Source organism: Marmota monax, unplaced genomic scaffold (assembly GCF_021218885.2).
Source record: "Marmota monax isolate L192 unplaced genomic scaffold, Marmota_monax_Labrador192_F-V1.1 WCK01_AAM20220418_F8-fsc00001, whole genome shotgun sequence".
NCBI classification, from domain to species: domain Eukaryota; kingdom Metazoa; phylum Chordata; class Mammalia; order Rodentia; family Sciuridae; genus Marmota; species Marmota monax.
This window is the reverse complement of record NW_026693777.1, coordinates 51,653,919-51,679,581: the sequence shown is the minus strand read 5'-3', so window position 1 is coordinate 51,679,581 and position 25,663 is coordinate 51,653,919. Positions and strand designations below refer to the sequence as shown.

At 38.8% G+C, this 25,663-nt stretch overlaps 2 protein-coding genes across 3 annotated transcripts in view; one reads left to right on the top strand and one right to left on the bottom strand.

Moving 5' to 3' along the window:
* Window positions 1–23,871, top strand: part of Usp50 (ubiquitin specific peptidase 50) — a 45,773-nt gene extending 21,902 nt beyond the window's left edge. The window contains exon 7 of the mRNA XM_046461111.2: window positions 23,534–23,871. Within this exon, the coding sequence (XP_046317067.1) occupies window positions 23,534–23,725 (192 nt within the window). The 3' untranslated portion in view covers window positions 23,726–23,871. The remainder of the gene's footprint in view (window positions 1–23,533) is intronic.
* An 839-nt stretch (window positions 23,872–24,710) lies between these two features.
* The window catches only part of Usp8 (ubiquitin specific peptidase 8), a 58,130-nt gene continuing 57,177 nt past the window's right edge, over window positions 24,711–25,663 (bottom strand). For both annotated transcript variants that reach the window (XM_046461109.2, XM_046461110.2), the window contains one exon: window positions 24,711–25,626. In XM_046461109.2, coding sequence (XP_046317065.1) covers window positions 25,441–25,626 — 186 coding nt within the window. In that variant the 3' untranslated portion in view covers window positions 24,711–25,440. The remainder of the gene's footprint in view (window positions 25,627–25,663) is intronic.

Sequence of the window (25,663 nt, the reverse complement as noted above, 5' to 3'; positions counted from 1 at the left end):
CTTCTTATTCTTCAGGAAGTGTGTTGACTATTCTTGGATCTTGTCAATTTCCTTAAAAACAAACAAAACCAAGCCTACTGTATTTTGTTTGCACTGATTAGTGAGAGTTAGTTTGGTTCTCTGTCCCTGGAACAATGATATATCTCTCCATTTATTTAGGGTTTGCTTTAGTGTATCATTCCATAATATTTTGTAATTTCCTCCAGAGGTCTTGCATATCTTTTCTTACAGTTTACTCCTAAATGCCCTACTTTTGCGGATTTTGTTCCTATAATAAATGTAAATTTTTTAAATTGTTATGACTGGTGCATCCAAATGGTCATTTTACCATACCTAGTCACCTAACTCAATTTTCATTTTTACCAATTTGTTTACAACTCTTTTGTAAATGCTAGTTTTGCGTTTTCCTTTCCAATTATTTTATCTATTATTCCTTTATCCTATGTTACTGCTGTGTCTAGGACCTACAGTGTATGATGAATATAAGATAGTGATAGTAAGCATCTTCTTGTTCTTTTAAGTGGAATCATCAAAAATGATGTTATAAGTTTTTAGTAGCTTCACATTTCCTTCTGTGCAGGTTTTAGATTTGTGTTTGTGAAGGGGTAGAATTTTATTAGATTTTTTCCTCCATAATAACTGAGCTGTTATGGCTTCCCAGAACCACAATACTGTCAATTACATTTATGTACTTTCTAATATTACTGTCTTTGCATTACTGGGAAAAATATAATTTGATTGTTATTATCTTGGGTAACATTTTACTGTATTTGTCTTACTACATTTTAAGTCATCTTTTTTTTCAATGAGAGTGATCTGTGCTTTTCTTAATATTGTCTTTGTCTAGTTTGGGTATCAGGGTTATATTGATTTCATTAAGTGAGCTGAGGAGCTTTTCCCCCTTTTATATGGAAGTGTGTGTAAATCTATAATGAAAAGTTTCTCAGGATTTGACAGAACTCACCTGTAAACCCATCTGGGCCTGGTGTTACTTTTGAAAAGGGAAGATTTTTACCTATTGATTGAATTTCTTTAATGTTTGAGTCTATTCAAATTTTGTCTTTTTTCTTTGTTTTTGCTAAGTATTTTCTGAATATTTATCTATTTCATCTAAGTTAAATTCACTGACTTAAAATTTCATGGTATTAAAAATATATTGTGCTGGATATGATGATACACACCTGTAATCCCAGCAATTTGGGAGGCTGAGGCAGGAAAATTGTAAATTCATGGCCATCCTTGGCAACTTAGTAAAACACTGTTTCAAGATAAAATAAAAAGAGCTGGGGTACATAGTCCAGTGGAAAACCTTCCTTTGTTCAATCCCTAGTAACACACACGCAAAACAGAAAGATTTTAACTTGTATTGCATCTGTAGCTGTAATATCTTTTACTATTTCTATTACTTATCATTGCCTTTTTTCTCTTCTCTTGATCAGTTTTATTATTGATGTCCAAATTAAGTCTTCTCAAAAGACTAACTTTTGCCTTTCTGATCCTCCTTATTATATCTTTTGTTTTCTACTTTATCATTCTTTCTCTTTCCATTTTTTTTTGGGGGGGGAGGGTATATTCTCTCATGTTTTAATGGTTAAAGTTGGATACTTATTTCATTAACATTTAGTCTGTTCTTTTTGTTAATATTTTTATTTTTTAGTTGTAGTTGGACACAAATACCTTTATTTTATTTATTTATTTTTATGTGGTGCTGAGGAACCCAGGGCCCCACACATGTTATGCAAGTGCTCTACCCTGAGCCATAACCCCAGCCCCTAGTCTGTTCTTTTAAATATAAGCATTTAAAACTACAAATGTCTACAGATAACCACTTTTACTGCCTACCATCTTTTTTTATTATAGCACATCTCAAACATACAAAATAGATGGAAAAGTGTAATAAACACCCATGCAATCATCAACCAGTATCAACATTATCAACTGATCTATAACACTGACCTAACTCCCTTCCTCACACCATATTATTTTAAAGATATTCTCAGTAATTTCCAAAAATATGGGGTCTTGGGTCATTTTTATAACTGACTGCTAAATTTTTTTATTGTGTTCAAAGACTATTGTCTGTATGAAACTTTTATATTTGTTGAGACTTATATGTTTTTACTTGAGAAGCCAGTCTTTAAGTGAAGCATGTATTGTTCAAAGCTATAACTATACTATTTTTGTTTGACAGTTCAAAGAAATGTGCTGAAATATTCCATTATGCTGGTAAACTTCTCAAGATTTCCTTACAGTTGTCTCTTTCTCTTTTAAAACAAATCTATTTTATTAGGTGCATAAAAGTTAAGAATTATAACCTTTTGGTGATCTAGAACTTTTTTCATTATAAAGTAACTCTAGTGCTTTTTGGCTTAAAATCCATTTTAGTTGATAATTATATGGCTACTATAAATATAGCTAACCCTCTTTCTTTCAGTAGTATATATATTTTTTAAGGGCATATTATTTATTTGCATGTAATATGTTACTCTTTCCAATACATTTCTAAAATACGTACTCCATATAATGATATAAAAATCTCAAATTCAAATGTAAGAAGAGTTATAGGGTGCTGTGCATATGGTTCATGATGAACATGTGTTTAATAAAAAGAGATAAACAGATGACCTGTGAAATTCCAACACAAGAAAACTGCAAGTGATAATTTTACAGAAAAAAAAAAAGAGCTTTGGACTTAAAGTCAGAAGATGTGGATTACCATCAGGCATTAGTCTATGTGGTCTTGGGAATCTCACTTAACATTTCTTAAATTCCTCCTTTATACAGTATCAGGCCTTCCATACTTATCCCACAGTGGTATGGTCAAAATCAAATACAGTTTTACGTAGAACAGTAGTTGTCAATTACAAACCAAAAAGGAGACAAGATTATTCTATACTAGCTTCTATGTGTACTTATATTAGACATAGATTGTTGTATATTCATCAATACAATTTTTAAAATTCTGTGTCAATTTTCAAATTTTATATTTCTGTATCTAATAGTACTTACTCATTGTAGATATTTCCCATATACAAATTCATTTCAGATAAATGGGAAAAAAATTATGACAAAACACATATATCGAGTGCTCACTAAGAAAATGCCCTGACCTGTTTTACATATATTAATATTTATAATCATTAATGTTTTAAATTTCCCCAAACAAAGCTACGAGGCAGGAACTACTGTTCTCATGACCATTTAACAGGCAAGGAGACTTAGGAACTCAAGTTTAAACTCGCTCAGAATCACATACCTATTAAGTGGCAGAACCAAGGTGTGGCTGGGCATCCAGTTCCAAAGTCATTCTCTTACCTACGTGCTACATAACCTCAGCATTCATTCATTTATTCATTTATAAAAATCCTTTGTTAAGCCCCTACCATCTGTCAGGCACTCTTCATAGTACTGAAAATGGGGAGATGAGCAAAGTATTCACTTGTGACTTCATGGAACTTACATTCAGGTGGTAGAAGACAATTAGAAAAGTAGCCAAGTAATTATTTAATTGTAGTTGAGAAAAAAATCTTATGATGTAAATGAATAGAATGCAGTGAGAGAAAAAGGATCGGGTAGAGCTTATCTTAGATTTGGAAGGACTTTAATGAGGTAATATTTAAATTGAAATCCAAAATTGCTTTCCAGTGATTAAAAAATAGCAAAACCATAAATTCACATACAAGCATTGCCACAGCAACCACAATAATCTGCTGTTTATGAACAGGTAATAGAAAACTCATAGAGTTAAGCAATGTTATTTGAAAATTATTTCAAAAACTACTATTGACCACTGCATGTGAGAAATCCAAATGGGAAAATCTCTACATCCCAACCTTCTTAGCTCATCTTTTCTCTTTCCTTTACTGTAGAGATTATACTTGGAAAAAAAAATATTTGTTTACCTCCACTGTCTTTTCACACCCTGGAAGGTAAATGCTCTTGCCCACTCCCCTTTTCCCCCAGGGAACTCACCTTGTTATGCAAATAAATGTATACTATTGTCTCCCTGAACAAAAGGGAAACAACAGGAAGCTACTTTCTACAAAAGAATATTTGTCTCCTTCACTGTCATAACAACTGTGACTTATAAACATATAAGAGAACTCTCTCATCCCTTGATGTAAGTAGTTTATGGTATTGTTTACTGTGGGATTGAAAAGAAAAAGGTCAAATGTGGTTGATTGCTTTTGTTTTGTTTTGTTTTGTTTTCTATGTTTTTCATTTATTTGGTCCATTTAAAAAAACACCTTGAAAATGAACGTAATTATGTTTCATATAAACACATTTTAGCATATTTTTAAAACCCCAAAGAATAAACTTTTGAAAGAGATTTCTAACTTTCTATATTTAAGCTTTATCAGGATTTTAATTCCTGATATTATTTATATGTTGAATTTTTTAAGTACTGCGTTTTTATTTCTTTTTTTTTAAATTTTTTATTGTTGGCTGTTCAAAACATTACATAGTTCTTGATATATCATATTTCACACTTTGATTCAAGTGGGTTATGAGCTCCCATTTTTACCCCATATACAGATTGCAGAATCACATCAGTTACACATCCATTGATTTACATATTGCCATACTAGTGTCTGTTGTGTTCTGCTGCCTTTCCTATCCTCTACTATCCCCCCTCCCCTCCCCTCCCCTCTTCTCTCTTTGCCCCCTCTACTGACATTCATTTGTCCCCCTTGTATTATTTTTCCCTTTCTCCTCACTTCCTCTTGTATGTACTTTTGTATAACTCTGAGGGTCTCCTTCCATTTCCATGCAATTTCCCTTCTCTCTCCCTTTCCCTCCCACCTCTCATCCCTGTTTAATGTTAATCTTCTTCTCCTGCTCTTCGTCCCTACTCTGTTCTTAGTTACTCTCCTTATATCAAAGAAGACATTTGGCATTTGTTTTTTAGGGATTGGCTAGCTTCACTTAGCATAATGTGCTCTAATGCCATCCATTTCCCTGTAAATTCTATGATTTTGTCATTTTTTAATGCAGAGTAATACTCCATTGTGTATAAATGCCACATTTGTTTTTATCCATTCATCTATTGAAGGGCATCTAGGTTGGTTCCACAGTCTTGCTATTGTGAACTGTGCTGCTATGAACATCGATGTAGCAGTGTCCCTGTAGCATGCTCTTTTTAGGTCTTTAGGGAATAGACCGAGAAGGGGAATAGCTGGGTCAAATGGTGGCTCCATTCCCAGCTTTCCAAGAAATCTCCATACTTCTTTCCAAATTGGCTGCACCAATTTGCAGTCCCACCAGCAATGTACAAGTGTACCCTTTTCCCCACATCCTCGCCAGCACTTGTTGTTGTTTGACTTCCTAATGGCTGCCAATCTAACTGGAGTGAGATGGTATCTTAGGGTGGTTTTGATTTGCATTTCTCTGACTGCTAGAGATGGTGAGCATTTTTTCATGTACTTGTTGATTGATTGTATGTCCTCCTCTGAGAAGTGTCTGTTCAGGTCCTTGGCCCATTTATTGATTGGGTTGTTTGTTCTCTTTTTTTTTTTTAATTTTTTATTGTGGGTTGTTCAAAACATTACAAATTTCTTGACATATCATATTCCACACTTTGATTCAAGTGGGTTATGAACTCCCACCTTCACCCCATACACAGATTGCAGAATCACATCAGTTACACATCCATTGATTTACAAATTGCCATACTAGTGTCTGTTGTGCTCCGCTGCCTTTCCCATCCTCCACCCTCCCCCCTCCTCACCTCTCCCCTCCCCTCCCCTCCTCTCTCTCTACCCCCTCCACTGTATAACCCTGAGGATCTCCTTCCATTACCGTGCAATTTCCCTTCTCTCTCCCTTTCCCTCCCACCTCTCATCCCTGTTAAATGTTAATCTTCTTCTCCTGCTCTTCGTCCCTACTCTGTTCTTAGTTACTTTCCTTATATCAAAGAAGACATTTGGCATTTGTTTTTTAGGGATTGGCTAGCTTCACTTAGCATAATCTGCTCTAATGCCATCCATTTCCCTGTAAATTCTATGATTTTGTCATTTTTTAATGCAGAGTAATACTCCATTGTGTATAAATGCCACATTTTTTTTATCCATTCATCTATTGAAGGGCATCTAGGTTGGTTCCACAGTCTTGCTATTGTGAACTGTGCTGCTATGAACATCGATGTAGCAGTGTCCCTGTAGCATGCTCTTTTTAGGTCTTTAGGGAATAGACCGAGAAGGGGAATAGCTGGGTCAAATGGTGGCTCCATTCCCAGCTTTCCAAGAAATCTCCATACTGCTTTCCAAATTGGCTGCACCAATCTGCAGTCCCACCAGCAATGTACAAGTGTACCCTTTTCCCCACATCCTCGCCAGCACTTGTTGTTGTTTGACTTCCTAATGGCTGCCAATCTTACTGGAGTGAGATGGTATCTTAGGGTGGTTTTGATTTGCATTTCTCTGACAGCTAGAGATGTTGAGCATTTTTTCATGTACTTGTTGATTGACTGTATGTCCTCCTCTGAGAAGTGTCTGTTCAGGTCCTTGGCCCATTTGTTGATTGGGTTGTTTGTTCTCTTATTGTCTAATTTTTTGAGTTCTTTGTATACTCTGGATATTAGGGCTCTATCTGAAGTGTGAGGAGTAAAGATTTGTTCCCAGGGTGTAGGCTCCCTATTTACCTCTCTTATTGTTTCTTTTGCTGAGAAAAAACTTTTTAGTTTCAGTAAGTCCCATTTGTTGATTCTAGTTATTAACTTTTGTGCTATGGGTGTCCCATTGAGGAATTTGGAGCCCGACCCCACCGACTGTAGATCGTAGCCAACTTTTTCTTCTATCAGACGGCGCGTCTCTGATTTGATATCAAGCTCCTTGATCCATTTTGAATTCACTTTTGTGCATGGCGAGAGAAAGGGATTCAGCTTCATTTTGTTGCATATGGATTTCCAGTTTTCCCAGCACCATTTGTTGAAGATGCTATCCTTCCTCCATTGCATGCTTTTAGCCCCTTTATCAAATATAAGATAGTTGTAGTTTTGTGGATTGGTTTCTGTGTCCTCTATTCTGTACCATTGGTCCACCCGCCTGTTTTGGTACCAGTACCATGCTGTTTTTGTTACTATTGCTCTGTAGTATTGTTTGAAGTCTGGTATCGCTATACCGCCTGATTCACACTTCCTGCTTAGCATTGTTTTTGCTATTCTGGGTCTTTTATTTTTCCATATGAATTTCATGATTGCTTTCTCTATTTCTACAAGAAATGCCATTGGGATTTTGATTGGCATTGCATTAAACCTATAGAGAACTTTTGGTAATATCGCCATTTTGATGATGTTAGTTCTGCCTATCCATGAACAGGGTATATTTTTCCATCTTCTAAGATCTTCTTTTATTTCTCTCTTTAGGGTTCTGTAGTTTTCATTGTATAAGTCTTTCACCTCTTTTGTTAGGTTGATTCCCAAGTATTTTATTTTTTTTGAAGATATTATGAATGGAGTGGTTGTCCTCATTTCCATTTCAGAGGATTTGTCGCTGATATACAGGAATGCCTTTGATTTATGCGTGTTGATTTTATATCCTGCCACTTTGCTGAATTCATTTATTAGCTCTAATAGTTTCTTTGTAGACCCTTTTGGGTCTGCTAGGTATAGAATCATGTCATCTGCAAATAGTGATAATTTTAGTTCTTCTTTTCCTATTTTGATGCCTTTAATTTCTTTCGTCTGTCTAATTGCTCTGGCCAGTGTTTCAAGAACTATGTTGAACAGAAGTGGTGAGAGAGGGCATCCCTGTCTTGTTCCAGATTTTAGAGGGAATGCCTTCAATTTTTCTCCATTCAGAATGATGCTAGCCTGAGGCTTAGCATAGATTGCTTTTACAATATTGAGGTATGTTCCTGTTATCCCTAGTTTTTCTAGAGTTTTGAACACAAAGGGATGCTGTACTTTGTCGAATGCTTTTTCCGCATCTATCGAGATGATCATATGGTTCTTATTTTTAAGTCTATTGATGTGGTGAATAACATTTATTGATTTCCGTATATTGAACCAGCCTTGCATCCCAGGGATGAATCCTACTTGATCATGGTGCACAATTTTTTTGATATGTTTTTGTATCCGATTCGCCAGAATTTTATTGAGGATTTTTGCATCTAGGTTCATTAGAGATATTGGTCTGTAGTTTTCTTTCTTTGAAGTGTCTTTGTCTGGTTTAGGTATCAGGGTGATGTTGGCCTCGTAGAATGAATTTGGAAGTTCTCCCTCTTTTTCTATTTCCTGAAGTAGCTTGAAAAGTATTGGTATTAGTTCCTCTTTAAAGGTTTTGTAAAACTCTGCTGTATACCCATCCGGTCCTGGGCTTTTCTTAGTTGGTAGTCTTTTGATGGTTTCTTCTATTTCCTCGATTGATATTGGTCTGTTTAGGTTGTCTATATCCTCCTGACTCAATCTGGGCAGATCATATGACTTAAGAAATTTATCGATGCCTTCACTATCTTCTAATTTATTGGAGTATAAGGATTCAAAATAATTTTTGATTATCTTCTGTATTTCTGAAGTGTCTGTTGTGATATTGCCTCTTTCATCCCGTATGTTAGTAATTTGAGTTCTCTCTCTTCTTCTCTTCGCTAGCATCGCTAAGGGTCTGTCGATTTTGTTTATTTTTTCAAAGAACCAACTTTTAGTTTTGTCAATTTTTTCAATTGTTTCTTTTGTTTCGATTTCATTAATTTCAGCTCTGATTTTAATTATTTCTTGCCTTCTACTTCTTTTGCTGTTGTTTTGCTCTTCTTTTTCTAGGATTTTGAGATGAAGTATGAGATCATTTATTTGTTGGTTTTTTCTTTTTTTAAGGAATGAACTCCAAGCAATGAATTTTCCTCTTAGAACTGCTTTCAATGTGTCCCATGGATTCCGATATGTTGTGTCTGTGTTTTCATTAATCTCTAAGAATTTTTTAATTTCCTCCTTGATGTCTTCTATAACCCATTGATCATTCAATAACCTATTGTTCATTCTCCAAGTGATTTATTCTTTTTCCTTCCTTTTCATTGATTTTCGGTTCCATTCCATTATGATCAGATAGGATGCATGGTATTATCTCTACTCCTTTATATTGTCTAAGAGTTGCCCTGTGACATAATATATGATCTATTTTTGAGAAGGATCCATGTGCTGCTGAGAAAAAAGTGTAACTGCTTGATGTTGGGTGGTATATTCTATATATGTCAATTAGGTCTAGGTTATTAATTGTGTTATTGAGTTCTATAGTTTCCTTTTTCAACTTTTGTTTGGAAGATCTGTCCAGTGGCGAGAGAGGTGTGTTGAAGTCTCCCATGATTATTGTATGGTGGTCTATTAGACTCTTGAACTTGAGAAGAGTTTGTTTGATGAACATAGCTGCACCATTGTTTGGGGCATATATATTTATTTTATTTTATTTATTTATTTATTTTTTTTTATTATTTTTTTTTTAATTTTATTGTGGGTTGTTCAAAACATTACAAATTTCTTGACATATCATATTCCACACTTTGATTCTAGTGGGTTATGAACTCCCACCTTCACCCCATACACAGATTGCAGATTCACATCAGTTACACATCCATTGATTTACAAATTGCCATACTAGTGTCTGTTGTGCTCCGCTGCCTTTCCCATCATCCACGCTCCCCCCTCCCCACCTCTCCCCTCCCCTCCCCTCCTCTCTCTCTACCCCCTCCACTGTATAACCCTGAGGGTCTCCTTCCATTACCGAGCAATTTACCTTCTCTCTCCCTTTCCCTCCCACCTCTCATCCCTGTTAAATGTTAATCTTCTTCTCCTGTTCTTCGTCCCTACTCTGTTCTTAGCTACTTTCCTTATATCAAAGAAGACATTTGGCATTTGTTTTTTAGGGATTGGCTAGCTTCACTTAGCATAATCTGCTCTAATGCCATCCATTTCCCTGTAAATTCTATGATTTTGTCATTTTTTAATGCAGAGTAATACTCCATTGTGTATAAATGCCACATTTTTTTTATCCATTCGTCTATTGAAGGGCATCTAGGTTGGTTCCACAGTCTTGCTATTGTGAACTGTGCTGCTATGAACATCGATGTAGCAGTGTCCCTGTAGCATGCTCTTTTTAGGTCTTTAGGGAATAGACCAAGAAGGGGAATAGCTGGGTCAAATGGTGGCTCCATTCCCAGCTTTCCAAGAAATCTCCATACTGCTTTCCAAATTGGCTGCACCAATCTGCAGTCCCACCAGCAATGTACAAGTGTACCCTTTTCCCCACATCCTCGCCAGCACTTGTTGTTGTTTGACTTCCTAATGGCTGCCAATCTTACTGGAGTGAGATGGTATCTTAGGGTGGTTTTGATTTGCATTTCTCTGACAGCTAGAGATGTTGAGCATTTTTTCATGTACTTGTTGATTGACTGTATGTCCTCCTCTGTGAAGTGTCTGTTCAGGTCCTTGGCCCATTTGTTGATTGGGTTGTTTGTTCTCTTATTGTCTAATTTTTTGAGTTCTTTGTATACTCTGGATATTAGGGCTCTATCTGAAGTGTGAGGAGTAAAGATTTGTTCCCAGGATGTAGGCTCCCTATTTACCTCTCTTATTGTTTCTTTTGCTGAGAAAAAACTTCTTAGTTTGAGTAAGTCCCATTTGTTGATTCTAGTTATTAACTTTTGTGCTATGGGTGTCCTATTGAGGAATTTGGAGCCCGACCCCACCGACTGTAGATCGTAGCCAACTTTTTCTTCTATCAGACGGCGCGTCTCTGATTTGATATCAAGTTCCTTGATCCATTTTGAATTCACTTTTGTGCATGGCGAGAGAAAGGGATTCAGTTTCATTTTGTTGCATATGGATTTCCAGTTTTCCCAGCACCATTTGTTGAAGATGCTATCCTTCCTCCATTGCATGCTTTTAGCCCCTTTATCAAATATAAGATAGTTGTAGTTTTGTGGATTGGTTTCTGTGTCCTCTATTCTGTACCATTGGTCCACACGCCTGTTTTGGTACCAGTACCATGCTGTTTTTGTTACTATTGCTCTGTAGTATAGTTTGAAGTCTGGTATCGCTATACCGCCTGATTCACACTTCTTGCTTAGCATTGTTTTTGCTATTCTGGGTCTTTTATTTTTCCATATGAATTTCATGATTGCTTTCTCTATTTCTACAAGAAATGCCATTGGGATTTTGATTGGCATTGCATTAAACCTATGAGAACTTTTGGTAATATCGCCATTTTGATGATGTTAGTTCTGCCTATCCATGAACAGGGTATATTTTTCCATCTTCTAAGATCTTCTTCTATTTCTCTCTTTAGGGTTCTGTAGTTTTCATTGTATAAGTCTTTCACCTCTTTTGTTAGGTTGATTCCCAAGTATTTTATTTTTTTTGAAGATATTTTGAATGGAGTGGTTGTCCTCATTTCCATTTCAGAGGATTTGTCGCTGATATACAGGAATGCCTTTGATTTATGCGTGTTGATTTTAAATCCTGCCACTTTGCTGAATTCATTTATTAGCTCTAATAGTTTCTTTGTAGAGCCTTTTGGGTCTGCTAGATATAGAATCATATCATCTGCAAATAGTGATAATTTAATTTCTTCTTTTCCTATTTTTATGCCTTTAATTTCTTTCGTCTGTCTAATTGCTCTGGCCAGTGTTTCGAGAACTATGTTGAAGAGAAGTGGAGAGAGAGGGCATCCCTGTCTTGTTCCAGATTTTAGAGGGAATGCCTTCAGTTTTTCTCCATTCAGAATAATGCTAGCCTGAGGCTTAGCATAGATTGCTTTTACAATATTGAGGTATGTTCCTGTTATCCCTAGTTTTTCTAGAGTTTTGAACATAAAGGGATGCTGTACTTTGTCAAATGCTTTTTCCGCATCTATCGAGATGATCATATGGTTCTTATTTTTAAGTCTATTGATGTGGTGAATAACATTTATTGATTTCCGTATATTGAACCAGCCTTGCATCCCAGGGATGAATCCTACTTGATCATGGTGTACAATTTTTTTTATATGTTTTTGTATCCGATTCGCCAGAATTTTATTGAGGATTTTTGCATCTAGGTTCATTAGAGATATTGGTCTGTAGTTTTCTTTCTTTGAAGTGTCTTTGTCTGGTTTAGGTATCAGGGTGATGTTGGCCTCATAGAATGAATTTGGAAGTTCTCCCTCCTTTTCTATTTCCTGAAGTAGCTTGAAAAGTATTGGTATTAGTTCTTCTTTAAAGGTTTTGTAAAATTCTGCTGTATACCCATCGGGACCTGGGCTTTTCTTAGTTGGTAGTCTTTTGATGGTTTCTTCTATCTCCTCAATTGATATTGGTCTGTTTAGGTTTTCTATATCCTCCTGACTCAATCTGGGCAGATCATATGACTTAAGAAATTTATCTATGCCTTCACTATCTTCTAATTTATTGGAGTATAAGGATTCAAAATAGTTTTTGATTATCTTCTGTATTTCTGAAGTGTCTGTTGTGATATTGCCTTTTTCATCCCGTATGCTAGTAATTTGAGTTCTCTCTCTTCTTCTCTTCACTAGCATCGCTAAGGGTCTGTCGATTTTGTTTATTTTTTCAAAGAACCAACTTTTAGTTTTGTCAATTTTTTCAATTGTTTCTTTTGTTTCGATTTCATTAATTTCAGCTCTGATTTTAATTATTTCTTGCCTTCTACTTCTTTTGCTGTTGTTTTGCTCTTCTTTTTCAAGGATTTTGAGATGAAGTATGAGATCATTTATTTGTTGGTTTTTTCTTTTTTTAAGGAATGAACTCCAAGCAATGAATTTTCCTCTTAGAACTGCTTTCAATGTGTCCCATAGATTCCGATATGTTGTGTCTGTGTTTTCATTTATCTCTAAGAATTTTTTAATTTCCTCCTTGATGTCTTCTATAACCCATTGATCATTCAGTAACCTATTGTTCATTCTCCAATTGATGTATGCTTTTTCCTTCCTTCTTTTATCGTTGATTTTCAGTTTCATTCCATTATGATCAGATAAGATGCATGGTAATATCTCTACTCCTTTATATTGTCTAAGAGTTGCCCTGTGACATAATATATGATCTATTTTTGAGAAGGATCCATGTGCTGCTGAGAAAAAAGTGTAACTGCTTGATGTTGGGTGGTATACTCTATATATGTCAATTAGGTCTAGGTTATTAATAGTGTTATTGAGTTCTATAGTTTCCTTATTCAACTTTTGTTTGGAAGATCTGTCCAGTGGCGAGAGAGGTGTGTTGAAGTCTCCCATGATTATGGTGTGGTGGTCTATTAGACTCTTGAACTTGAGAAGAGTTTGTTTGACGAACATAGCTGCACCATTGTTTGGGGCATAAATATTTATGATTGTTATGTCTTGTTGGTGTATGGTTCCCTTAAGCAGTATGTAGTGTCCCTCTTTATCTCTTTTGATTAACTTTGGCTTGAAATCTATTTTATTTGATATGAGTATGGACACGCCTGCTTGTTTCCGAAGTCCATATGAGTGATATGATTTTTCCCAACCTTTCACCTTCAGCCTATGTATGTCTTTTCCTATCAAATGCGTCTCCTGTAGGCAGCATATTGTTGGGTCTTGTTTTGTGATCCATTCTACTAGCCTGTGTCTCTTAATTGGTGAGTTTAAGCCATTAACATTTAGGGTTATTATTGAGATATGGGTTGTTCTTCCAGCCATATTTGTTTATTTCTGTTACTAAACATTGTTTGTTTTCCTCTTTGATTGTTTCCCCCCCCCCTTTACTGTCCTACCTCCCACTGTTGGTTTTCATTGTTATTTTCCATTTCCTCTTCCTGTAATACTTTGGCTAGGATGTTTTGAAGAGATGGTTTTCTAGCTGCGAATTCTTTAAACTTTTGTTTATCGTGGAAGGTTTTAATTTCATTCTCCATCCTGAAGCTTAATTTCGCTGGATACACAATTCTTGGTTGGAACCCATTATCTTTCAGTGTTTGAAATATGTTATTCCAGGATCTTCTAGCTTTCAGAGTCTGTGTTGAAAGATCAGCTGTTATCCTGATTGGCTTGCCCCTAAATGTAATCTGCTTCCTTTCTCTTGTAGCTTTTAAAATTCTCTCCTTATTCTGTATGTTGGGCATCTTCATTATAATGTGTCTAGGTGTGGATCTCTTATGATTTTGCACATTCGGCGTCCTGTAGGCTTCTAGGATTTGGGATTCTGTCTCATTCTTCAAGTCTGGGAAGTTTTCTTGTATTATTTCATGGAATAGACTGCTCATTCCTTTGGTTTGGAGCTCTGTACCTTCCTGTATCCCAATGACTCTTAAGTTTGGTCTCTTAATGTTATCCCATATTTCTTGGATGTTCTGCTCATGGTTTCTTAACAGTCTTGCTGAGCTGTCTATGTTCTTTTCCAGTTGAAATACTTTGTCTTCATTGTCTGATGTTCTATCTTCTAAGTGTTCTACTCTGTTGGTAGTATTCTCCATTGAGTTTTTAAGTTGGTTTATTGCTTCCTGCATTTCTAGGATTTCTGATTGCTTGTTTTTTATAACCTCTATCTCCCTGTATAGTTGATCCTTTGCTTCCTGGATTTGTTTGCGTAATTCGTTGTCGAAGTGATCTTTCATTGTCTGATTTTGCTGTTTAATGTCTTCCTTGATACTCCAGATCATCTGAAGCATGTATATCCTGAATTCTTTATCTGACATTCCATCTGCTGCAGCTGTTACCTCTTCTAAAGTTGCGTTGACCTGCATTGCTTGTGGTCCTTTCTTTCCTTGTCTTTTCATACTGCTTGCGTATCTTTCCTGCAGGTGCGGGCGGCGGCTCTGCTCTCTCCTTATTCCAATTGGGGTGTCGTGGCTACCACGCCGGCAGGTCACTGGGCCTGTTCTGGGAGCTGGTGGCGGCTCTGTTCTGCCCCTACTCCAATTGGGGTGACGTGTCTGTCGTACCAGCAGGCCACTGGGCCTGTCCTGCTGGTCGGTCGCAGATCTGCCCACCTTTCGGGCACGAGTGGAGGCTCTGCTTTGCCCCTACTCCAATTGGGGTGTCGTGACTACCCCGCCTGCAGGATGCTGGGTCTGTTCCTGGCAAGGGAGGCGACTCTGCTCTGTCACTACTCCAATTAGGGTGGTGTTTGTACCCCGCCGGCAGGCTCCTGGGCCTGATCCGCCGGTCTGTTGTAGGTCTGCCTACCTTGAAGGCGCGGGCGGCGGATCTGCCCTGCCCCTCCTACCACGCCTGCGGACCCCTGGGCCTGATCTGCAGGTTGATCACTGGTCTGCTCACCCTGCGGGCACGGGTGGCGGTTCCGCTCCACCCCCACTCCAATTGGGGTCACGTGACCACCACACCGGCAGGGCCTGATCCGGGCGTGGGATAAGGATCTGCTCTGCCCCTACTCGAGTTGGGGTGACGTGTGTACCACACTGGCAGGCCACTGGGCCTGACCCGCCAGGCTGTCACAGGTCTGTTTACCTTGCAAGCGCGAAGGGCGGCTCTGCCCTGCCCCTCCTACCACGCCCATGTACTACTGGGTCGTGGGTCTGCCCACCTGGCGGGTGTGGGTGGCGGCTCCGCTCCGCCCCCTCTCCAATTGGGGTCACGCGGTCACCACGCTGGCGAGCCGCTGGGCCTGCTCCGGGGGCTGGCGGCGGCCCGGCTCCTTCCCTCCGGCTCGAGGACAAATTGAGGAGACTCGGGTGACTGAGCCTCACCCCCCTTACCAGAAGACCAACTGCTTATGTCACCGCTGGTATTGATGAAGATCTCTCCTCCACCGCTTTCTGCTGACATCAGATCTCTGCCATGTTGGTATCCTATGCGAATGGCAGCATTTCGTTCCCCTTGCCAGGCAACCCAAGCAATGGGTGAGTCCTGACCTGCCCTCAGCAGGACCCGGACCGAGACACAGTTTCCGCGGGCTCCTAGCCCCGGTCCAGGGAAGTTCCGGGAGCCGGAACTCGGCCGCTCCGTGCTCGGTGTAAGCTCCTATAAGTGTAGGCTCCAAGAAGCAGCCCCCGCGGGCTCAGTTCCGGGAGCCGGAATTCGGCCGCTTAGTGTTTGGTGTATGCTCTGATAGTAGCAGGGTCCAAGAAGCAGCCTCCGCGGGCTCCGCAGCCCTGAGCCAGGGCGGTTCCGGGACGGTTCCGGGAGCCGGAACTCGGCCGCTCTGTGCTCGGTGTAAGCTCCTATAAGTGTAAGCTCCAAGAAGCAGTCCCCGCGGGCTCAGTTCCGGGAGCTGGAATTCGGCTTCTTGGTGTTTCGTGTTTGCTCTGATATTAGCAGGGTCCAAGAAGCAGCCTCCGCAGGCTCCGCAGCCCGGAGCCAGGGCGGTTCCGGGACGGTTCCGGGAGCCGGGACTTGGCCGCCCCGCGCTCCGTGTTCACTCCGATAAGATCAGATTTTAAGAAGCCCCCAGGCGCTGAACCCTAGCAATCTGTCTGCAAGCCGCAGGCGAATTGCAGCCTGAAATTACCTGTTCTATGGCTGAATGAGCTGCGGTCAGTCAAAAACAGGTGTGGTGACGTCAGTTTACCAACATGGTGGCTGCTGGCCTCCTCTGTGGTCTGACCGGTGTGGAGAACCGAGATGGACCGCTTCCTTCCCCGTCTCGAACCCAGAATTCAGCCCTGAGTGCGGTGCTTGCGCGTCTGGCAGAAACTGCAGCGCTGTAACCCTGCGTCTCTATCCCAGCGCGCCTTGCAGACTCTAGCCGCGGGGCGATTTGCTGAATAAGCAGTTACCCTCCGTGCGACAAACCTCTCGCCTTTGAGTCCCCGTAGCCGATCCTCGTGCAATGGAAATCCTTCCTCCAGGTTCCGGCGCACCCCACTATTGCTGGAAATTCCTAACAAGATATCCTTTAGCCGTCCTGACTTGTCATACTCCCACACAGTGAAGCAGCACACGGGGGTAATGCACTCCCCTCGCCGCCATCTTTCACATAATGATCGGCATATATATTTATTATTGTTATGTCTTGTTGGTGTATGGTTCCCTTAAGCAGTATGTAGTGTCCCTCTTTATCCCTTTTGATTAACTTTGGCTTGAAATCTATTTTATTTGATATGAGTATGGACACTCCTGCTTGTTTCCGAAGTCCATATTAGTGATATGATTTTTCCCAACCTTTCACCTTTAGCCTATGTATGTCTTTTCCTATCAAATGCATCTCCTGTAGGCAGCATATTGTTCGGTCTTGTTTTGTGATCCATTCTACTAGCCTGTGTCTCTTGATTGGTGAGTTTAAGCCATTAACATTTAGGGTTATTATTGAGATATGTGTTGTTCTTCCAGCCATATTTGTTTATTTATGTTACTAAACATGGTTTGTTTTCCTCTTTGATTATTTTCCCCCCCTTTACTGTCCTACCTCCCACTGTTGGTTTTCATTGTTATTTTCCATTTCCTCTTCCTGTAATGTTTTGCCAAGGATGTTTTGAAGAGATGGTTTCCTAGCTGCAAATTCTTTTAACTTTTGTTTATCGTGGAAGGTTTTAATTTCATCTTCCATCCTGAAGCTTAATTTCGCTGGAAACACAATTCTTGGTTGGAACCCATTTTCTTTCAGTGTTTGAAATATGTTATTCCAGGATCTTCTAGCTTTCAGAGTGTGTGTTGAAAGATCAGCTGTTATCCTGATTGGCTTACCCCTAAATGTGATCTGCTTCCTTTCTCTTGTAGCTTTTAAAGTTCTCTCCTTATTCTGTATGTTTGGGCATCTTCATTATAATGTGTCTAGGTGTGGGTCTCTTATGATTTTGCACATTCGGCGTCCTGTAGGCTTCTAGGATTTGGGATTCTGTCTCATTCTTCAAGTCTGGGAAGTTTTCTCTTATTATTTCACTGAATAGATTGCTCATTCCTTTGGTTTGAAACTCTGTCCCTTCCTGTATCCCAATGACTCTTAAATTTGGTCTCTTGATGTTATCCCATATTTCTTGGATGTTCTGCTCATGGTTTCTTAACAGTCTTGCTGAGCTGTCTATGTTCTTTTCAAGTTGAAATACTTTGTCTTCATTGTCTGATGTTCTATCTTCTAAGTGTTCTACTCTGCTGGTAGTATTCTCAATTGAGTTTTTAAGTTGGTTTATTGCTTCCTGCATTTCTAGGATTTCTGTTTGTTTGTTTTTTATAACCTCTATCTCCCTGTATAGTTGATCTTTTGCTTCTTGGATTTGTTTATGTAATTCATTGTTGAAGTGATCTTTCATTGTCTGATTTTGCTGTCTGATGTCTTCCTTGAGACTCCAGATCATCTGAAGCATGTATATCCTGAATTCTTTATCTGACATTCCATCTGCTGTAGCTATTACCTCTTCTAACATTGAGTTGACCTGCATTGCTTGTGGTCCTTTCTTTCCTTGTCTCTTCATACTGTTCGCATTCCTTTCTACTTGGTGAAACTGTTGTGCTATTGAATTTTCCCCCTATATATTTATATTGGTCTTGTATAGTTGCAAAGTCTCTCTCGCAGGCGCGGGCGGCGGCTCTGCCCCTCCTCCAATTGGGGCAATGTGCCTACCACGTCGGCAGGCCGCTGGGCCTGCTCTGCCGGTCGGTAGCAGGTCCGCCTACCTTGGAGGCGCGGGCGGCGGCTCTGTCCCTCTGCGGGCCGCTAGGCTTGTTCTGTCGGTGGTCGCAGTTCTGCCTACTTTGCAGGCGCAGGCAGCGGCACTGCCCCTCTGCAGGCCTCTGGGGCTGTTCTGCCAGTGGGTCGCAGGTCCGCCTACCTTGCAGGCGCCGGGGGGGGGGGCGGCTCTACCCTTCCTCAGGCCACTGGGCCTGTTCTGTGTGTCGGTTGCAGGTCTGGCCTGTTCTGTTGGTGGTCACAGTTCCGTCTACCTTGCAGGCTCGGGGGGAGGGGGCGGCTCTGCCTCTCAGCAGGCCGCTGCTCCTCTTCTGCCGGTGGGTCGCAGGCCCGCCTACCTTGCAGGAGTGATTGGAAGCTCTGCCCCTCCCCGGGCCACTGGGCCTTTTCTGTCGGTGGTCACAGTTCCGCCTACCTGGCAGGCGCGGGGGGTGGGGGGCGGCTCTGCCCCTCAGCAGGCTGCTGGGCCTGCTCTGTGGGTGGTCACAGTTCCGTCTACCTTGCCGGCGCAGGGGGAGGGGGCGGCTCTGCCTCTCAGCAGGCCGCTGCTCCTCTTCTGCTGGTGGGTCGCAGGCCCGCCTACCTTGCAGGAGTGATTGGAAGCTCTGTCCCTCCGCAGGCCACTGGGCCTTTTCTGTCGGTGGTCACAGTTCCGCCTCAGTAGTATATTTACTACATCTTTTTCCCATCCCTTTATTATAGTTATTAATGTTTTCTTTTCCTTTTTTAGAGTATATGTAATATTTACTATATAAATATCATTTACTTTATTTTTTAGATTTTTGTATTCTAATGAGGTATATATGAGAGCAAAATGCATTTTGATTCATAGTACACAATTGCACAACTTTTCATTTCTTTGGTTGTACACAATGTAGTATTGTACCATATGTGCACTCATACATGTACCTAGGGTAATGATGTCCATCTCATTCCACCATCTTTCCTACCCCATGCCTCCTCTCCTCTCTCCCTCCCCTTTGTCCAATCAAAGTTCCTCCATTCTTCCCATGCTCTCCCATTATGGATCAGCATTTTTAAAAAAAATATTTATTTTTTAGGTGTAGTTGGACACAACACAATGCCTTTATTTTTATGTGGTGCTGAGGATCAAACCTGGGTCCTGCCCATGCTAGGCGAGCGCTCTACCGCTGAGCCACAATCCCAGTCCCTGGATCAGCATTTTTATATATATATTTAAATTTTTTGATTCTGGGGTTCAAACCCAGAGGCACTCTACCATAAGCCACATCCCCGTCTTTTTTATTTTTGAGACAAGGTCTTGCTAAGTTGCTGAGGTTGGCGTTGAACTTGTGATCCTCCTGCCTCAGCCTCCTGAGTGACTGGAATTACAGGTCATCCCTTTAAATTTAGCCTTTTCTGAGTTATATATATTATAAAGTATATAGAACTTAAGTTTTAAAACCTAGTCAGTGGTCTGCTTAGTTTATTTCCATATATTTCAACTAGTGATAAAGTTGGGTTGGTTTTAGTCATCTTTTGTGCTTTATTTCTAGTTATTTCCTCATATTTTTTGACTGCTACTAAGTTGATAAAGCTTTCTTTAGACTATTTTTCCTCTACAACTTTGGAAGTTACACATTTTGATTCTTTAGCAATTACCCTAGAAGCTATGGATTCCATACTTAAAGCTTAAAGTTAACCAAGGTCTTTTATTCCTCCCAAACAAATGGAAGGATCTGAGAACATTTTTGTAATTCTGGTCACTGAACACTATTATTGTTTTCTAGCATTTTAGTTTTTTTTTTTTTTATGCCTCCAAGGAGACATTATTTATCCAGTTCATGTTGGTTTGTATTTGCCAGTAGTGTTATTAGTCTTTTTTGCTAATCATTCCTCTTATTTTTCCCCCTTTATTCAATTTTGTTTATATATGTGGCACATATTTTAGCAGACTTTTCAGTGAGGCTCTTTTATCCTTTTATATCAAGTCTTTGAAAAAGCCTTTAGGTTACTTTTCATTGCTGAATAATTCAATTAGAAATCTAGCTCTGAAATAAGTTAATTTTCCTTCATCATTTTGAAGCTATTTTGTTTTTTTGGTTTCTCTGGCTGCCAAAGAACTTCTACCAGCAATATGTCATTTTTGGGTGTGAGTAACCTGTCTTTTCTTTCTGGTTGCTTTTAAGGTTTTTCTCCTTGCCTCGATCTGCAGTATTATTTATCTCTGGCTCATTACACTTCCTCAATTTGAAAATTAATGTCTTTTGTTAATAGTTTTTAGCTATCATCACTTTTAATATTGCCTTGTTCCTATATTCTGCCTTTCCCTCCTAGACATTTTATTACAAATAACTTTTTTCATCCATTTTGCCATGCTTTTTTTCCCCATTTAAAAAATTTTGTTCTAATTAATTATACATAATGCCATGCTTCTTAACCCATATTTTCCTATCATTACTCCATGCATGGTCATTTTCACAGCTTAATTTTTGTATGTATTCATTCTCTCCTTTTTTTTCCTCTTTTCCCTCCTGCAAATACTGGGTTTTGAACCCAGAGGCACTCTACCACTGAGCTAAATCCCTAGTTCCACTTTACTTTGTTTTGAGACAGTCTTTTACTAAACTGCACCGCCAACCTTGAACTTGCCATCTTCCTGCCTCAGCCTTCCAAGTTGCTGGAATTACATGTGTATCACCATGCATGGCCTGTCCACTATTTTATTTTTTGAGAGACATTTAGCCACTGAGCTACATCCTCAGCCCTTCTTATTTTTTTGAGACAGGGTCTCACTGAGTTGCTTAGTGCCTCGCCAAGTTGCTGAGGCCGGCTTTGAACTCATGAAGCTCCTTAGCCTCCCAAGCTGCTGGGATTACAGGTGTGCACCATTGTGCCAGGCCTGTCCACTAATTTTTAAGTATTTTAATTTGGTTTCTGAAAGTTGCTTAGCTTTTTAAAGTTAATTTCCTTCTCTTAAATGTCTTTAATAATATTAAAATATATTTATTTATAGTCTTCATTTTGATAATCTATTATCTAAAGTCCTTTGGGGGTTTAATCTAGATATTTGTTGCCTTCTGACTTATTCATAGTGAACTGTTTCCTTGTATGTTCCATTATTTGAACTGTGAGCTCAACTTCATTGGGTTTTGTTTTCCATTGTGGTTTTCTATATTGGTATCTTAGTTAGCCTGAGTTAAGATCCGTCAGTCTGGAAATATTTTCCAGGTTAAGCACCTGAGAAATACTTTTCATTTTAAATGTCAGGATTCCCAGACAGTACAGGTAATGTAAATTTGAATTCCAAACTGGTAAGAAGGTAAGTCTATGGTAATAAATTCTCAGGAATGACTTTTATTATCTGTACCCAGACTCCAAGCTAACAGAAGCATTAGAAGGTTGATCCCCACCCCCAAGTTTACCCTTTCATTGAAGGTAAATCTCTCTCTCTGGCTTTGTGTATAGATATCAAGCCAACTTCTCACCTGGCAAGGGCCTAAGACATTACCTCTAAATTTCCTGAATGGCCATCTAACCCCAGAGACCAGGAACTGTCTTTATTTTCAGGCAGTCACAGGCACAAGGCATCATGCTACTTTGTAATTTTTTGTTTTGGGCTCCTGGGAATTACCCTCACTATACTATCTTTCAAGTCAGCTATACTTTTCAAAGGGTATCTACTTTTTTTTTTTTTTTCAATCCAGCATCCTTTACAAGTTTTGGAATAGGCTTTTTGGACTAGCTGTCTGACTTAAGTAAGTGCTAGAAATGGAAGTCAAGAAAGATAGTTTACTTTCTCCCATCACGTTGAACTTAAAAGGACCAGGACCAGAAAGATGTTGTAACTGTCAGTTGAGGGATGTTTCTATGTAAGGGGAAAGGTGCAGAAGAGGAAGGTCTAAAGAGACATGAATTTAAGTACCTCTTCTGAGCTAGTTCTATAATACGTATCTGACAATAGTTATACAAGGCTAATAGTCTAATATTCATGTTACAAGATGCAGAATTAAAGCTCAGCAAGGTTAAATAATTATTCTAAGGTCTCTGTATAATATTATCCCTGAATTCACATTTGGAATTGGCTACAAAAATCCATTTTTTTCTATGTTGGGGTTGGCAAACTTACTCTGTAAAAGGCTCTAGATACTATTAACCTTTTAGGCCTTACACATCATATGGTTTCTGTTCCAGCAATTCAAATTTACTATTGTAGCATTAAAGGAGCCACTGTAAAACAAACAAATGAGCATTGCTGTGTTCCCATAAAACTTTATTTAAGAACACTGAAATTTCAATTTCATGTAATTTTCAAATGTGACAAAATATTGTTATTTGGACTTATTTTAACCATATAAAAATATACAATCTATTCTTAATTCATGGGTGATGTGAGAACAGGCATCTCGTTAGGTGTGGCCACGGGCAGTGGTTTGCCAATCCCTGTTCTACATCATACTATGTTCTTGGAAGTAAGGTTATTCAGTGTATTTGTTTCATGTAATCCTCTGCTGGCTTAAGAAAGACATGGATAATAAGGATGGGACAAGTTCTTTTTTGCACCCTAAGTGATAGAGGTGGTTGTTTCATGCACATCTCCCTCAAATTGTGCTGTGATAATAAGCAGTTGCTTATATGTCTGATTCCAATGTTATATGTCTTTATGTTTGAGCCTGTCCTTAAACTATAAGTTCATTTAGTAAAAATTACCTTGTCACTTACTTTAAAAACTTCCTTTAATGTTCAAAGTACATTGTGTTAACTGATAAATAATATGTATCAACTGATACATATTGATCAAATGTTCTCATACACTATTCTATTTCATTCACAGATTTTGTTAAAACAGTCACTGGGCACAACATGTAAGCAATTCCAGTGAAGTGAAAAACAATATAGCAGCAGTCACAGGCTGTGTGTATGACTTAACAAAATTATGTCCTTTTAATTAAGTATAAGGGACAATTTTAACAGTTTACTTGGCCCTATTGTTTTTGTTTTAGTAGTTAGAGCACTAGCAAGTCAATACTAAGTCTGACATTCCTTCCTTCCCTAGAACCACTTTGGTGATCTGGATGGTGGCCACTACACTGCTTTCTGCAAGAACTCAGTTACCCAGGCCTGGTATAGCTTTGATGACACAAGAGTCCGTGAGATTCCAGAAACTTCTGTGCAAACCGCTACAGCATATCTCCTGTTCTATAGCTGCCAGCCCTTTTCAAAACCAGTACAAAAATGCAAGAGCTAGGAAAATAATGTTTCCTGGAAAATGCAAAACAAGCAATCAGAAACTGGTAGTTAAGTTTTGCTTTGTCATTAAAACTACTACAACTAACGTAACTGCATCACTAACATTTTTCAGTCTTATCTGAAAAGTTATACACAAAAGATGGGTCCTGGTTCATTGAAAAAAAGCATGAAATGCTAACAGTGGAGAGCTTTAAAGCACTGCAGATTACATACTGAGTTCAGGTTTCAAAATTTGTTTATTACTGGGGATTTCTATCGTAAAATACCTCATAATTACATATATTCAGTAATTTTTTTTTCCAAAGATACTGCATGGAGCTAAACAAATAATTTTTGCTCATGACCAAGCTATGTGTAGCTCAATGGCTGAGCACTTGATAGCAGGTGTGAAACCTGGGTTCTATCCCTGGTACACACAATAAACTTTTGTGTTTCTATTCTAATGGCTCTGAGCTAAAACACATGATGGTAAAATATTTAATTGACATAATAATTTAGTCAAAAATCTGTAAGTCTTCTCAACTAATTAAAGAATATGAAAAGTTGTCAATTTTATCACTGGAAACCCTTGCTTTCATCTTCTCCTTGAGAGCTAATGGTGACATTTTTTTCAAAAGCACTTTTAGAATCTTAGAAACTTTTCTATATGAAGTGCTTTTATTGACTTCATTTGTAGCAACTAAGTCCCTGAGATAAATGCTGTCTAAGCTCCTTTATCATTTTTAATATATCACTCTGAAAAGATGTGGTTCATTATTGCAGTTTACTCTGCAATCAGGTCTGACTCCTACCTTTTCACTTTAATTCTACTCTTGATAGTACTTAAGAATTCTCTATCTGTAGCTCTGGTGCCATATTAAAGCAAGAAATCAGGACAAGTGAACTAAATTTAGAGTTAGTCTGGTAGGATGAGGGTGTGTGTGTGTGTAAAATCTATGTTTCTACTCTCCTATATTGATAACATTAAAGACAGAACACATAGAGGGTTTTCAATTATTTTTCTCAATAAGATTTTAATGTAGGTGTAAATGAAATTCTTATTTTAAAAAATTAAAGAAAGTTTCCATTTATTCTTTTAGAATAAAGATTTAGTGCACAAATACAGCCCAAAGCCAACAGAAAAATAGCTTTGCCCTGTCATTTCCCTAAGAAAGCACTGCTGTTACTCAGAATAGGCCAAAAAGAACAAAAAGAAGTAACAAATAAAAACAGCAATCTTCTGAGTTCTAGGGTTCACAAAAGGACCATGTTAAACTATGTACATTGATGTGCAAGTGTGCAATAAATATGTACATATACATTCCTATTTGCTTTACATCATCCTAGAGTACTCATAGTAGATCAAGCTGGGATTAGAAATGTGAAAAGGCCATAACAGTGAAAAGGAAAATGAAGGTTATAATGGTTTTCAGATCAGTACAATAATAATGCTTAGCTAGTTAAGTATTTTAACTTTGGAGCAGACTAAAAAAGTTGTTTTGAAATAAAGAGTACCTGGTAAGGGATGCTTACTGTGATACTTGTTAAATATTATTTGTCAGTTTTTTGATAATAGCACTGACCTGAATTATATAGTGCTAGTAACACAGCTCCCACTTTCCTAGAATTCCTCTAAATAACCAGCTGCAGCTAGCTATCCATTACCTTTGTAAGCATTTCAAAAGTTGTTGACTGAACCTTTTACAATTTAACTAACTCATAACCTATACCTCCTTATGTGGCTACATCAGTTGCTCGTGGTCCCAATGAAGTATAAAAGAGAATATAAGCTGCTGAAGACTTCACAGAAGAAACGGAGATATCAGAAACTTCATGATCATCAAATTTAAACCACCGCTGTCTTGCTGCATTTTTACAATAGGCAGTGTAGTGGCCTCCATCCAGCCCACCGTAGTGATTCTGTGCCAAACAAGACAGAGCATAAATGAAAATTGAA